Raw genomic sequence first — 16,435 nt, 5'->3', positions numbered from 1 at the left:
AAACTGCTATGATTTCACAGCATGCACCACTATAAAGTTTCCCATAAGATCAATGACAAATTTTCCTTGATAGAAATGAGTCAGATCAATAGACACAATAAGTGAGATATATGTATAATTACTTACAATGAAGCACTCATTGGTAGACCCATTGAATTTGTTGGTATAGGGGTAGAAGGCAGTGAAGGAAGAACAGAACTAAGAAATGCAACAGGGTTCTGAATCCGTGGAGGAGAGATAGGAGTTGAATACACAGTCTGTGCTTGGAACTGGTTTCTACCAGACAGAGTAGAAGGTATTGAAGGTAATACCGATACTGTAGTACTATATGGAGTTTGTCCAATAGAGGCTGAAGGTAACGTAACGTCAGGGTAAGTATTGGAAGCACTTTGCGTGCCTACTGTCCATGGTCTTGTTTGAGGAACAGTGTTAGCTGTAGATACTGGGTATGTGTTCACTGGATCCAAATTTGTAAGGACTTGTAGAGGCCGGGAAAACATGTAAGGTTGGGCAGCAGTAGATGAATTTTGTACTTCTTTTGACGTAGAATTTGGAGATGTAGGCTGAAATAGCTGCTCGCTCATAACCTGATTATGGAGCTGTTGTAGTTTCCCTGGGTCTCTACGGACAGAAACAGTGTAATGCATGATTAGATTATGGCCTGAAGTAATATTGCCTATGTTTTGATCTACATATTCTCATACTAAAGAGATTTCAGTATCCCCATTGACAACCCCACTGTGTCTGCTGCCACAAAATGTCTTTCGCTTACATACTCCTTTGGTCTCAAATAGTGGACTTCATCTCCCACTCACTGTGATGGTCACTACCTTGACCTCACCTTCTCCAGCTTTTACTCCATCTCTCCTTTCTCCAACTCAGCCTTCCCACTCTCCAACCATAACCTTCTTTTTATCAACCATACTTCACAATCTACACCCTTGCAGCCAAATCCACATGCCCACAGCAAAATCTAAATTATCTGGATCCTTCTCAACTCTCTGCAATTGGGTTTGCGCCCTCAACATTCCACTGAGACTGCCCTGACAGAAGTGATCAATGATCTACTTGTTGCAAGTCTAAGGGTTGCTTATCCATTCTCACCCAACTGAATCCATGTGCCACACTCTTCTCTTGTACACCCTTCACTCTGTTGGCCTCTGTGCCACAGTTTTTTTTCTGGCTCACTCCCTACCTATCAAATCCCTCCTTAAATGTCTTTACATCTGGCACATCTTCCATCCACTCTCACTATATGTTGGGGTCCTTTTCTACTTTTATCACTGTATCCTTAGACACTTGGTGAAGCCTTTAGTTTCACCTATGTGCTGATGATGTGCTCATCCCAATCTACCTCTTTTCCCTGAACTTCTCCTCTCCAAGAATCACCACCTCCCATCAAAGATCACTACCACAATTTCCTCAGTCATTCAATCCCACTTCCTTATTATCACCCTATAACCATTCATCCTTGACAGGCCTCTCTGTCTTGCTGGTGAGTGAACTAGCGCAAATTCCAAACTACAAATGTGTCACTGGTTTGGAGGTGATTTGGTGCTGGTGGTTGGAGTGGAAGAGATACAGAACTCCAACTTAAAAATGTCAAACTATTGAATTTATTGTCTAGTGTCATGGTAGTAAATATATATATATATCTATGGATTGCTTATTTGAGGTCAATGTAATGTAATAAAATGAAGAGATAAATGATAAAACCACTCACAGTTTAGGCTTGGCAAATACTGGTGGAGGCTCTTTCATAGATGCAGCTAAAGCAGCATATGATTGACCATTTAACATATTCTGGATGTTCGATCCAAAATTGTTTCCCACAAGGACATTCTCTTCAGACGATGTCTCACTTCCTTTGTCATCTTCAGGCAGGTCGAAATGAACCCTCAGACCAATTTTAGAACTTGGTCTTGGTTCATTGTGGTTTACCAGAACTCCCTCTAACTTGGGCTTCGGAGGTGGCTCTTCTGAAACCGGTGGTGGAGTTGCTGGCAAAGGTTCACGTTTGAAAGCATCTATGTTGATTGTGCTAATGGTTATTGGAGATTTATTAGTATTTTCATTGGAACCTATTTTTAGAAAGATAACATATGCATTTCAATGACAAAATAAATTGGAAACATTTTAAAATGATGAATCAAGCCCAACTGTTTCTTAAATGAATGCCTTTAATTTAAAAGGATTCAGTTGCTTTTCTTACCCTTTTCCACCAGGGATGTAGATTAAATCTGGGAGTTAGTTCACTTGTGAATATTTTTTAAATTTACTATTGTCTAGAAATGATTATATTTTTATTTAAATGCAACTAATGATTAGAAATAATCATTCCTAAAACTGTCACTTTCTAGTTATAAATCCATGTTAAAGGTAAAAACTACTTATTAACCACTCTGTTTAAAATGATATCCCTCAACTGATAACAAGATTATGTTTAAATAATAATTTTCATCCTTTGCGATGCCCTACTGAATAACACAGACACAGTCTGCAGTTCTGAAAGATATATCATAGCCAGAACTTGTTTAAAAGACATACAGGTTTGCTGTGTTTGACAGTAATTAGGTCACAGCAGGTTTGAAAGTAGAGGGAGTATTATATCTGGAAATAAAGTGGCACTTGACTGGACCAAAGACACAGGTATCCAATCACGTGCCACCTTCAATATGACTCAGCATGTCCCATGCTTTCCATGCTACCGCAGCCTGATCATTGTCAAAATACAGTGATTGGCTTTTTGCCAGGAAGGTGAAGAAACCCTTCATATATTCCATTTAAAATATTCATCACATTGGTCCTTTTAATCTGTCACCTGAGGCAAATATAGAAATCAAAGCTGTGAAGAGGAGATGCGGTGTCTAATTAACAACTACTTGTCATACACCTTATTACCATGTTATCCATTATAACCATGATTACTTTCTGGTTTATTTTTATTCAACTAATGCAACCTCAGAAACATACTTCTTCATTGATTCTGTTATTTCTCTTATTGATAGAAATATACCATATGGTTACTATATTAAATGTTTATGTAGTTATATGGGAAAGAATTAAGTGACTGTTTTTAACACTTTTTCCAGTATTTTTAAATATATCTCCTCCAAATGAAGGGAGCACCCAATGATGTTTTCAGAAAGTTACTTTTGTATGTAAAACGAATTAATCAAACCTTAGATAACTACAAAGCTATTATCCTGTGTAATACTGCCTTGCCATTCTGCAGAACACCATGTATAACTACTAATCAGCTTCATTTAAGGTTCGCTGAAAAACTCTTAAATTTCGCCTAATATTCTTTTACATTAGATTTCCTTTTAAAGGTAACTAACATTAAAGAAGAACTCCACATTGAGAAAACAAAATTGAAATGAGCACAAGTTATGTTTGTAAAAACATAACTTTCAAAACAACTTCTTGTAGCTTGTAATGGATGTCTGGCAATAACATGGTTCCCCTGGTATGGCTATTTTCAGCATTTATAGTACAGATAAAATTGTCTGACAGTAGAGAAACATGTATATAATACAACATATCATAACACTGTACTTTTGATAGCTTAGTTCTCAGTTAATCTGAACAGAGTATGGCAATTATGTGCTCAGAGTGTCTCACCTTTTACAGTTAAAAAGGCAGTGCTTGAAGTAGTGCCGTACTTGTTGCTTGCTGTACATGTAAACATGCCAGAATCTTCAGAGAAGACTTCTGCAATAACTAAAGTGCATATCTCTTCTGCGGAAGAAAAGGCAACCAGATATATCTCAGATATTTCACACCAATATTACATGTCTTTTCAAAAACATTAATAAAACATTACTTAAGAAAATGGCAAGTTGTAATCTTTCATGTCCTGCTCTCTAGATGCTCAGGCCATAATTACAAATGAACGCTACAATGATGTTTAACTTATGAAATGTAACCATACTATTAATATAACAGTATATGATGATGACATGCATCTCACAAGTCCTTGCTGCAAACACTTTATATCCTTTGCACAAAAGGATGGATACACATAAACACATACATTCAAGTTTCACTCACCTGGTTCAGCCATAGATCGAGGCTCTTGAGGGAAACAGAAATAAGAATCAAATTAACCTATTAATGCTCAGAATTTCTAAATTTAATTATCATAATAAAATTGTTTAATAACAAATGTGTACAATGAGGAAATATGGCTCTAGTACACGTGACTTGAATATTTTTGGGGGGATGATACAAGTTGTGAGTTTCTTTGGCCCCTGTATGAGCTGCTATCTGGTAGTCACTACACATATCACTGCCTGCTACTTCTGGAAACTCCACAGACTGATATTCTACTCATTATCTTTATAACATGGTGGATGTGATTTCATGAAATAATAATCACAGAGAACACATTTAAAGTGTATGTTATTTGTATAACGATAGAGAAAGGGAGAATATGTGCTAGGAGCTATATTATGTGTAGAAAAATTACTGAGATCCCCAAAGAGTATAGAAATGTACAAAACAAAAAAGTTTGTACCGCACCCCCTCACCCAGAGCAATGAAAAATCAAATGCACAGTAGGTATAATTCAATTAAACAGAACATTTACTATAAATATTACATGTAATGCACCAGTGCACATTAAATACCAATGGAAACAACTAGACATATTAAATGTTAATAAAATAATTAAAATAACATACTTTTCTGTAAAATCCTAAAATCTGGGGAATCTTCAATCAATGTTCCTTCTCTGTACCATTCAACCTTTGGAGAAGGAGATCCCTTCACTCTGCTTTCAAATACAACCAACTGACCCTCGGAGGACGTTAGGTCCTGCAGTGTCTGTAAATAAAGCAGAAGAGACAGACAAAGGATATGAAATAGAAGATCACCTTCTGAATGTACAAGGTGCAAAATCATTTTTAACAATGCAAGATGTATATGGTTAAACTATTAGTCCACTTCTTTAGTTTCTTTTTACCGTATAAACGGTAGTAAAGCGTGGCCTTGATGCTCTCAGGAACATTGCACCCAATTGAATCTGCCCCAAAGGGTCTGTTTCGACAATATAAACCTTATTCTATTTGTAATCATTAGCTAGATACACTCTCTAGTTGAGTGTATCTAGACCATAAAAATGTATATTAATTACAATTTTTAGAAATGGCATTTTTAAACACTTTATTAAATCTAGTCCTATGTTGATATACTCAATGGGCCTGATTCATGTCCAAATGTATGTCCGTTTGCATAGTGTATCTTGCGTGAAATCGCTCTGCCCGTGACTAGAAATGGACATTACACCAGTGAACGCAATTGCATGCAATTCATGTATGGAGACAAATGACACTTATAACTAAATCTGTGACTTGAGAGCAGAAGTGGGGGAGAGAAAGAGCGGACTAACATAGACCATGTACAGTGAGGGTGGTTGAACGCAGATACAGTAGATTAAGATTCTGTGTTTGTTGGAAGAACACTTGTTTTCGGTCATATCACTTGCACCCGCTACAAGTCAGGTGTAAATGCCGACTGACAGTGATGATTGAAATGGCATAGTCTTTGATTTAACAAGTAAAATATGCGTGCAATGCAGGGATCACAGAACTGTATGCTACTAACATATACTATAAAATATATGCATTTGAATGTTCTTAATTTATGTAAGTAATATAAAAAATATATATATTTGAAAAAAATCTATAAATGATTACAGTTTAGTTTTAGTTCTTATTTAAAATGTTGATAATAAAATTGTATGCGTTTTGATGGGGAGAGGGGGATCAATCAGCCGCACAGTGTCTCGCGACCATTCCGGAGATACAGTGGATATTTTTACAGAAATATCAGTTCATTTTTACTATCGCCTCATAGAGATGCAAGGAAATATTAGCGGATATTTTTACCGCAGTAATGATAAAAATAGGCAGTAACGATGTTCTGAGGAACATCGCTGCTAACTGAATTCCTCCCTTGATAGGCTTTGATTTGAATATGGCCAGAACTACGCTTAAGTTCGGTGCTCTATTTAAATATCAATTTATGTGCAAGTTGCGTTTGGACTTAAATCAGCCCCAATGTGTCTTACATTACAGCAGATAGTAATATTTCACCTTAGTGAAAACAGGAGCAGCCATTAGTGGTCTTCCATCCAGTCCTTGTAGGTATGTGGAAGGACTCTGTGAAAGATTTATGGATCAGTTAGCAGAATCATATTTAATGTCACCAAGATAAACCTTTAGCTCTATTGCAATAACAGCAGTCAATGTTCTAGGTAGACATAAAATAAATTACGCAATCAGTTACTGAGCATTTGCCAGATCCATGTACTTGTAGGAACTCAATAACAGGCCACAACCACTTGCAAATTCATTTAAAAAAAATATCCACAGAAGAATCCATAGCAGGGTCAGTACAGAGAACACACACCTAGATTTGAGATTCATATGATAATGTTATTTATAGTGAAATATATGGTATATAACATATGATGGTTGAGAAGTAAAGTCTCCTTTACTTACCAATCCGCCAATTGACTGTAGACATATGACTCCACAAACATATTATCAAAGACACATGCAAAGTTCTTTTTGCCTCTAAGTTTTAAATCCTAGAAAGTGACCAAAGCTCCCATAAAGACACCAGAAATAAATAAATCTGGGGACTGTCACAATAAGAAGTTACGCCATGCAATTCACACGAATGGTTGGGCTGTAAAATATATTTTATCATGAAATACTGTATATAAAAGGCAGCTTTCTCACCTGCAGCGTTACTGTTGGCTGGACGTGCTCTACAACAGTGATTGGAACATTTATTTCTTGATGGATTGCAGGTTTAGACACTTCTGGAGTAACTGTTGGCAGACTTTCAGTCGGTGACCTTCACAACAATACAACAAAGTCAATGACCAGTTTGTATTTCAAGTTATTGGAGTGTCCCCTAAATAAACAGCTGTGTACAGGATTATGTGACAAATAATAAACATTAATTTCGTAAATAAATCTCTGAGCATAAAAACTGATAAACAATACTAACCTACTACATGTATAGACTTTATTTAAATTTAAGCAAGAGTATCAATGTGCCCCCACTCCCCAATTCGTGCCCTATTTTAACATAAATCTGTAAAGAAAAATGATAAGTGATATATAATTGATAATTGTTTTCCTCCTAGCTATGCCCTAGCCTTGTTCTGTCCGCAATTGGAATGAAATGACTGTTAAAAACAAAATGAGAAGAAAATATACAAAAAGATAAAAACACTAATGGTCTCATTGAGAGTTGGACGTACGTCAATTAATGTGGCGTAAATATATGCAAATTCTGTATAGCGCAAGTTTGCCAAAATGCGTCTGTATCTAGATTTGTGCAAATTTCTGACATGTGTCCCCTGGAGGTTGAAGCGTAAGCTGAGCACAGTAAGGACATGTAAGTGTAAGAGTAACATACCCCCTGAACATACAACCGAATCAGACTTGGACACGTTCCCATATATGCTTTTTAGGGAGCGTATCTTTTTTTTAAAAAAAATATACAGTCATGGCCAAAAGTTTTGAGAATTACACAAATATTATTTTTCACAAAGTCTGCTGCCTCAGCTTTTATGATGGCAATTTGCATATACTCCAGAATGTCATGAAGAGTAATCAGATGAATTGCAATTCATTTCAAAGTCCCTCTTTGCCATTACAATGGACTTTATCCCAAAAACAACATTTCCACTGCATTTCAGCCCTGCCACAAAAGGACCAGCTGACATCAGGTCAGTGGTTCACTCGTTAACACAGGTGAGAGTGTTGACAAGGACAAGGCTGGATATCACTCTGTCATGCTGACTGAGTTAGAGTAACAGACTGGAATCGTAAAAAGGAGGGTGTTGCTTGAAATCATTGTTCTTTCTCTGTTAACCATGGTTATCTGCAAGGAAACACGTGCAGTCATCATTGCTATGCACAAAAAGGGCATCACAGGCAAGGATATTGCTGCTAGAAAGATTGCACCTAAATCAACCATTTATCGGATCATCTATAACTTCAAGGAGAGAGGTTCAGTAGTTGTGAAGAAGGCTTCAGGGCGCCCAAGAATGTCCAGCAAGCGCCAGGACCGTCTCCTTAAGTTGATTCAGTTACGGGATCGGGGCACCACCAGTTGAGAGCATAATCAGGAATGGCAGCAGGCAGGTGTGAGTGCATCTGCACACACAGTAAGGCGAAGACTTTTGGAGGATGGCCTGGTGTCAAGAAGGCCAGAAAAGAAGCCACTTCTCCCCAGGAAAAACAGCGCTACCATCAGTCCTGTGTCATGCCAACAGTAAAGCATCCTGAGACCATTCATGTGCAGGGTTGCTTCTCAGCCAAGGGAGTAGGCTCACTCGCAATTTTTGTCTAAGAACACAGCCATGAATAAAGAATTGTACCAAAAAATCCTCCAAGAGCAACTGCTCCCAACCATCCAAGAACAGTTTGGTGAAAAACAATGTCTTTTCCAGCATGATGGAGCGCCTTGCCTTAAGGCAAACGTGATAACTAAGTGGCTTGGGGATCAAAATAACGAAAATTGGATCCATGGCCAGGAAACGCCCCAGACCTTAATCCCACCGAGAAGTTGTGGTCAAACCGCAAGAGGCGGGTGGACAAACAAAAAACCACAAATTCTGGCAAACTCCAAGGAGTATATTTACTAAACTGCGGGTTTGAAAAAGTGGAGGTGTTGCCCATAGCAACCAATCATATTCTAGCTGTCATTTTGTAGAATGTACTAAATAAATGATAACTAGAATCTGATTGGTTACTATAGGCAACATCTCCACTTTTTCAAACCCGCCTTAAGGCAAACGTGATAACTAAGTGGCTTGGGGATCAAAATAACGAAAATTGGATCCATGGCCAGGAAACGCCCCAGACCTTAATCCCACCGAGAAGTTGTGGTCAAACCGCAAGAGGCGGGTGGACAAACAAAAAACCACAAATTCTGGCAAACTCCAAGGAGTATATTTACTAAACTGCGGGTTTGAAAAAGTGGAGGTGTTGCCCATAGCAACCAATCATATTCTAGCTGTCATTTTGTAGAATGTACTAAATAAATGATAACTAGAATCTGATTGGTTACTATAGGCAACATCTCCACTTTTTCAAACCCGCAGTTTAGTAAATATACCCCCAATTATTGATGAGGCATGAATGGGCGGCCATCAGTCAGTATGTGGCCCAGAAGTTGATTGACAGCATGCCAGGGCGAATTGCAGAGGTCTTCAAAAAGAAGGGTCAACACTGCAAATATTGACTCTCTGCATCAACTTAATGTAATTGTCAATAAAAGCCTTTGACACTTATGAAATGTTTGTAATTTTACTTCAGTATGCCATAGCAACATCTGACAAAAAGGTCTAAAAACACTGAAGCAGCAAACCTTGTGATAACCAATACTTGTGTCATTCTCAAAACTTTTGGCCATGACTCTCTAAATAAGGCCCTACGGGAGTTTATAACAATACTGGACATTTGTGCACAACTAACATGTTAATGTTATTCTCAGCAGATTTTTAGATTTAATTGGTTACTTATTTTATTGGGGCTACTGTCTGTGTATTTTCAATATGTTAAAAGCTTATAAAAATATACTGTTTTCAGTAAAACTGTTTTGCATTATGGGGCTCATGGGGAGTAAGGTGTACACCTGTTTGCTTAGGGTAAAATATGCAAAATTGTATTGCGCATGTCCACAAAAGAAGGCGTACATCTACAGCCGCATGAAAATTCGGTACTTATGCCTCCTTACACTTGGATTGGCAGAACAGAGGAGGTGGTCAAATGCAGACTAAGTATAGTAAGGGTTTGTTGTAGGAAAGCGATGGAGGCAGATCTGCACGGAGACGCAGATGTGCTGCTGCCTAAAATTTGGGTGTTATATGCAAAAGTTGGCAATATTTTTCCAGCATGCAAAATAAATAAATTTGCACCCCCTTACACATGAACACGGTTTGCAAGTGAGTGGGTGCAAATTTACACACTTTATTTTTTTAAATGAGGCCCATAGTGTACACTGTACACAACTGTGATAACACACCAGAATCTCTCTATACTCAATTCAGTGAAGTTTATATCTATATGAGTATGTGCACGCAAAGGGGTTGTACCTGATTTACTGCAGAATATATATATATAAGAAAAACAAGCTTTACATCTGTAGCTTCTTTAACATAAATACAGTCCTGACAACTGAATATTCAATATACCAGTGGCTATAAACCTATATTATTGATGTAACATGGCTCATTGCAAATGGTTTTAAGCTATTATGAAAGTTCATTGAATGAATTGGATTTGTTATTTTGAAGCTAAAAAAAAAACACTTAAATTTACATATAATTTTCAGTACCATGATTTATAAAGAAGCCTTTCCTGGAGCTGCAAATTTATTCATAAAGGGTTTTTGTATTAATCCATGGCATTAATGTTATAGGCATGCATATAAGTGGCATATGGTTTAACAACACGTTGATGAATTATTTGTTTTAATGAGTGTAACACAGACAGGTGTTGACCGATATAGGACTGCAAATGCTACGATTCAAAATAAAAAGTAAACATTGTTACAAAACAAGTACCGCCCCTATTTAACAATACTTACCTGCCATGCGATCATTGGTGAAAATCCCTCTCCGCAAGGCTCCTTAGACCTGACATAGTTGTATATACCGCATATATGCAGTAAAGTCAACTCTGGTCTAAGGAAGCGAGGAACATGCAGCCTGCGAGGAGACGTCTCTCCAGCAGGACTAGTCTTCATTCAGAACGTAAAGTGTCACCATCCTGAACCCTTTATGAATTCATAGCCTTCGCCATATATACAGAGGTCTATGGGTACAGCGCTAAACAGCTGAGGATAGGTTGGATGAACTGGACAATAGCCATTCTCAGGCGAAAAACAGACATTTTCTCCAGATATTTGACTCATCGGAGCTTAATAAATAGACCCCTCTAAACTCTTTATAACATTTGCAGACCATCTGTAAAAAAACAATATATTTTGCAAAATAATTTTGAACAACACATACGTACTGATCCATGTCAGTCTTGCTCGTGTCACCTTCAGACTCAGATGATGACGCTCCTGAGCAGAAGAGAAAAAGTGTAAGTGTAAAACACATTATCACTTGTAGCTGCATAACATATAAACATTGCAGGGTTATTGTCCTGTAAGCCTGGGGACAAAGAGTGGGACCTCAAAGCTTAAGCTGGGTACACACTACAGAAATTTCGACCAACTTTTTATGCCGAGCGATTTTACATGCGATCGATGGTCCGATCGCTCAGTCCATGGACTGCATACACACTAGCCTTGTCTAGGACAATAAAGGGAGGAGCGGACGTCCCTTTAGCGACTTTTTACAGCCATGTTGTTGTGAACAATGATTTTAATTTCGTACACACTGCAGCGACATTTGCGGGAATGTAACGAGATACCAAAGGCATTAGTATAAAGGGGCAGAGCTTTCGCTAAAGTTAACACCCAAAGCTGCATAAAAAGAGAAGACTACACTGTCTCTTCATTCATTTCTATAAAATAGAAGTTTAGTAATATACATTTAATTTCGAAAAACATTTAACTGCTAAAGTGCAATGCAATGAATATTCCCTAATAATAAAATCCCTTCGTATGTAATGGAATGCTCCATTCTCGGCGTGCATCATCGCTGATTGGTCCACAGCAGGACCAAACGCCCATGTCTGAGTGTATAAAATGACAGAGGAACCTGTTTGGTGCCGAGGAGCGTCAGAAGATGGCGAGTGAGCAAGTGGCAGTGGGGGTTGCGGGTGAGGAGAAGGTGTCAGTGGGGGTTGCAGCTATGGAGACGGAGACTGAGTCAGAGATGGTGCTGGAAGGGCCAAAAAATGTTGGAAAAGTTAAGGTGGGGGATGTAGATACTCAAGAAGAGCAAAGAGCAAATCCAATGAGCCCAAGAGAGGTGGAGATGATGGTCAAAGTACTGGACCAGGACGACAACGACATTAAAAAAGGTCAGTAGCACATGTAGTGTACCTGCTAGAAGGACTTTATTTCATTCTAGTGTCACATAAAGCTAAATGCTTTGGGCAAATACCTGTACCGTTATAATAACCAAAATTGTGCCTGTTTTCCAGAATGCTCGGAGGTTAAGCCCGCTATTGTTGCGATTTCGCCACAGGGACCAAAATATAAACTCGAGCAGTGTGAAAGGTGAGAAAATGAGAGTATTTATGTTGTTAAATATAAATTACAGATACAGAAGTTAAATGGTAAACATTTTTTTATTTCCTTGTAAAGTAGATAAAGAAATCAAAGGGAATAGAAACCCAAGCCACATCAAGACCTGTTCTGCCACAAACCAGTAGCACCTTTAAAAATACTAAATACTAAAAATAATACTCTGCAGTACTCAGCTCTTTGATTGGTATGGGCACGCTCACTTCTCATGCGGATCTTTCAGACAGCTGTGTGTGTTAAAATTTTTGTACCTTTTTCCTGCAATAAAAATGTTGCTTGAACACTGTGTGGTTTATTCTGGGTTCTTCACAATTATAAGTTAATCAAGGTTAATATAACTTTAATAGGTTATAAAGGTATAAGTGTATAAAGAGTAAATATGAATAACACACGTGCTTTACACAAGTGTAATGGTCTGCAGCCAGACAGGTGCAATATACATTGATACAAAACACAAGTCAGTGATGTGCGGATTCCGCACCACGTGGGACTGGGACAGACATAAAAAAATTAACATACACACGCCCCCCAGGTCGAGGAAATATAGGAGGATTGTCGTGGATCGGTCGGAAGTTTATACACACTACACAGCGGAAACGAGATTGGAATGAAAATATTAAACGGTACGACCAACCAAATGAAGCGACAATCGTCCATTCGGGCAGACTTTCGACCATCGTATCACTGCACACACTGACCCGACTTTTGAACGAGCGGTCGTATGTCGGCTGATTCAGCCGATTATTGGACGAAAACCGTGTAGTGTGTACCCAGCTTTAGTATGGTGGATCCCCATAAACCTCTTCTGCAAAATTAATGTATACTTAATGGACTACTAATGAATCATATTTTGATATTTTTTGTGTAAATGCCTAATAGCCCAACAGTCATATTCTAATAAAATGAGATTTCTTCTCCATAATCACTGTGCTTACAGTAGTCACACTTTCCCCACCTGCAGCTACAACTGTTAATCCCATACGTTCTGTGCTCCCCACACCTCTTAGTTCATTTGGACATTTACATTCTGTTCTATTTACTGTATATCATTTCTTTATATCATTTCCCATAGATTGTAAGCTTGTGAGCAGGGCCTTCTCACCTCTTTGTCTGTTTTACCCAGTTTGTTTATTAGTTTACTATGTTTGTCCCCAATTGTAAAGCGCTACGGAATATGTTGGCGCTATATAAATAAATGATGATGATGATGATGTTCTCTTCCATATACATTGTCTGTGCAATATGTTGGTGCTTTATAATGAAAGAATGATAATAATGTACAGTTCCCACTTGTAGGCAAGGAAACTTATCCTACATCCCTAATTAACAATGTTGTTTACTATGATCACCCGTTTTATCTATAACTCATGCATAAGAGGAATTAGCAGTTTTTTTTATTATATAAATAGCTCATACTGTCTGGGTCATATGATAGCAAATGAGGTCAACTAACAGATTTTATCACAATAACAAATGTGCAGAAATGCTTTTGATGGACTCAGCTGTGCATAAGAACATTCGCTAATTACAGCATAGGCACAACATAAATTCTTAAGACTTGTGATTGCAGGTGATTGATGTAATTTCACCTTCAAGTGAGTTTTTTTTCCATTATTTGCACACAAGGGAGCGGGTCATTTTAATAGATTAGTGGGCCGTTGGAAAATATCGCATTAGTAGCTCCCATACACATTTACAAAAATATAACAGTCAACATACAACTTTATCAAGACAAAATCTCTTTTATAAATTATGATGTAAGGGTTTCTTATATTTATAGAACTTGAGAAGGCGAAATCAGAGATATTTTAGGACTTGGAATAGTTTTATAGCTTGAGCTAGTTTCATGGTTAGGACTTATGCTTAAGATAGGTCTTAAACGTAACTTGGGAGAAAGATTAATACTTAGGGGTAGATTTATCAAACCTTCTAATAAGAAAAACATAAGGTTTCTCCCTTGGTGTCTTTTTGTGATCTTTGCTCCTTTTCTCAGGGCCTGATCTCCACATTCTACCGCCTTATGGTAAAATATAATTGCCCCCCTAAGGATTCTCATGAGCTCAAGTGGGAGGAGGACATGGGGGAGTCGCTCCCTCCCGGGGAATGGGTTAAGATTCATCTGAATCTCTCTAAGACCTCTATTTGCTGTAAGATAAGCAAAAACAGTCGCAAGATCTTTTACCGTTGGTATCTGGTCCCTCACCATCTTCATATGATATACCCAGGCTCCTCATCGCTATGCTGGTGTCAATGCGGTCAGGAGGGCACCCTGTCTCACATATGGTGGCACTGTCCAAAACTACTTCTTTTCTGGAAGTCGGTCCATCGTTTAATTTCCAATGTCACTCAGATCTCTCTTCCCCCATCTCTGTCGTATTCCTTGCTCCCACGTTATATTCCCAAGATATCAAAATCAACTCAGAAACTTATCACACATATACTTAGTGCAGCTAGATGCCAAATTGCTCTATTTTGGAAAAATCCGAGTCCTCCCTCTCTGCCATCTGTTATCAACCGCATTTGGCAAGTTTACCATATGGAGTATATGACTAGCATTCTCCGCCACACTCCTGTCCAATTCGATAAGGTCTGGAGTCCTTGGACTGAGCATCACGGAGCCTCCTCTCCTCTTGCATTTTAAGGCCCTTGAGCCCCAACTATCAATCCTAAACCTTGTCATGGTTCACCATCTTCTCCATACTTTTCTTTTCTTCACTTTGGCTAGTGATTTCCCCTGTCCCTCTTACTCCTATTCTTCCCTCTCTCTTTCCCCTCCCTCCTACTCTCCTTAAATTTACTTTTGTTTTTTCATATCGACAACAATATGCTGCTTATATTACGTGGAAACTTCACAGCAGCTTTCTCTTACCTGTATTGCCTGTTTCCCTTATTGTCTGTATTGTAAAACGCAATAAAATATCTTTTTAAAAAAAAAAAAAAGAAAAAATTAAGGTTTTGCCCATATCCACCTATCAGATTCTAGCTGTCATTTTCTAGAATGTATTATGTGGTATGGACAAATCCTCCACATTTTAGAAGGTTTGATAACTCAACCCCTTAGAGTTTTTTTAGATTTAGGATTTGATTAATTTTAGGATTATATAAGAATTATATAAAAATCACTGTCATAGTCTATAAAGAGAAGCATGCTAATTGACATTTTTCCTCGGTTTGTTTATTCATAGGTAATTAATGATTTATAATTCTACAGATTTTTCAGTGTCATGTCACTACCATGGCTTCCACAATTAAATGGCACACTATGTAGAGAGCAGAGAGGTATTCCTCTGAGATCTGCCTGCACTGTAAAATCCTCCCCCTTCTTCACCCCTACTGGTTTCACATGATATGCTGAGAGACTCGGTCTGTGGCTGGCAGCCACACTTGTCTGCCCTCTAGAGAGATTTTGAAAAAGATAATGATTTGTACGAGGAAAACTATGAAAAATGATGCAACCTTAAAGGGTACTTAACTTTTCTAGGGGATTGTACTTTAAGTTTTTTGTTTTTTATTTGATCTGGAACAATTTATGACTACCTTTATCAAACAACTTTAAGGAGGACATTTACCTCTTTAAAATAAGGGGTTACTAGGGTGTTGAGGTAGACCTATTTTGTGTCTCCTATCCAGGCTCTATTAATAGAAAGTTTAATGGTCGGCCATTGATTGGCCCAAGACAAATGCACTTTCTACTGAATAAAAAACAGGCCTGCTCTTTGGTTACAAATGTGGTTACAGATATATACTTTGAGAGTGTTTTAGACTGGTCTATTTTTGCATTTGCTTTTGGCAAGACACTGCAACAACTTTCAGCACTCTCAAAATAAACGTTGCATGCCTCTGCTTTATATGAAGTAAAAAGTTCACAATTGAATAACATTTAAGGCATTTGATTATTGTGCACATGAAGACGGAGCAAAGATTGCTATGTTTACAGGCGTATGTGGTCCGGTTCTTGGCATGCACAGAGATTTTGCGTACAATACGCTCAAAATTGGCAGATAGGTGATGAATCAGGCCCTTAATTTTATGTGCTTGCTCCTTACACATCTGCAGCTGAAAGCTACTGAGTAGTACTGAAATGCACAAATATCTTCTTACATATGAGCAAATCATAGGAGCTTAAAATGCTACTTTTTATTTAATTCAGAACTCCTAATTGATTTGCAACTAAATTGATTTGCAAATAATTGTTATTAAG

General features: G+C 37.9%; 1 protein-coding gene across 1 annotated transcript in view; it reads right to left on the bottom strand.

Annotated features, from left to right (window-relative positions):
• MYPN (myopalladin) overlaps positions 1 to 16,435 on the bottom strand; it is a 78,928-nt gene that overhangs the window by 22,851 nt on the left and 39,642 nt on the right. Inside the window, exons 4-11 of the mRNA XM_075216446.1 lie at positions 11,049 to 11,100; positions 6,750 to 6,867; positions 6,099 to 6,164; positions 4,686 to 4,827; positions 4,054 to 4,077; positions 3,625 to 3,741; positions 1,724 to 2,081; positions 127 to 621 (exon numbers count right to left, since the gene is read on the bottom strand). Coding sequence (XP_075072547.1) covers positions 127 to 621; positions 1,724 to 2,081; positions 3,625 to 3,741; positions 4,054 to 4,077; positions 4,686 to 4,827; positions 6,099 to 6,164; positions 6,750 to 6,867; positions 11,049 to 11,100 — 1,372 coding nt within the window. The remainder of the gene's footprint in view (positions 1 to 126; positions 622 to 1,723; positions 2,082 to 3,624; positions 3,742 to 4,053; positions 4,078 to 4,685; positions 4,828 to 6,098; positions 6,165 to 6,749; positions 6,868 to 11,048; positions 11,101 to 16,435) is intronic.

The sequence above is a fragment of the Mixophyes fleayi genome, chromosome 6 (assembly GCF_038048845.1).
Source record: "Mixophyes fleayi isolate aMixFle1 chromosome 6, aMixFle1.hap1, whole genome shotgun sequence".
NCBI classification, from domain to species: Eukaryota; Metazoa; Chordata; class Amphibia; order Anura; family Limnodynastidae; genus Mixophyes; species Mixophyes fleayi.
This window is presented reverse-complemented; position numbering and strand designations above follow the sequence as displayed.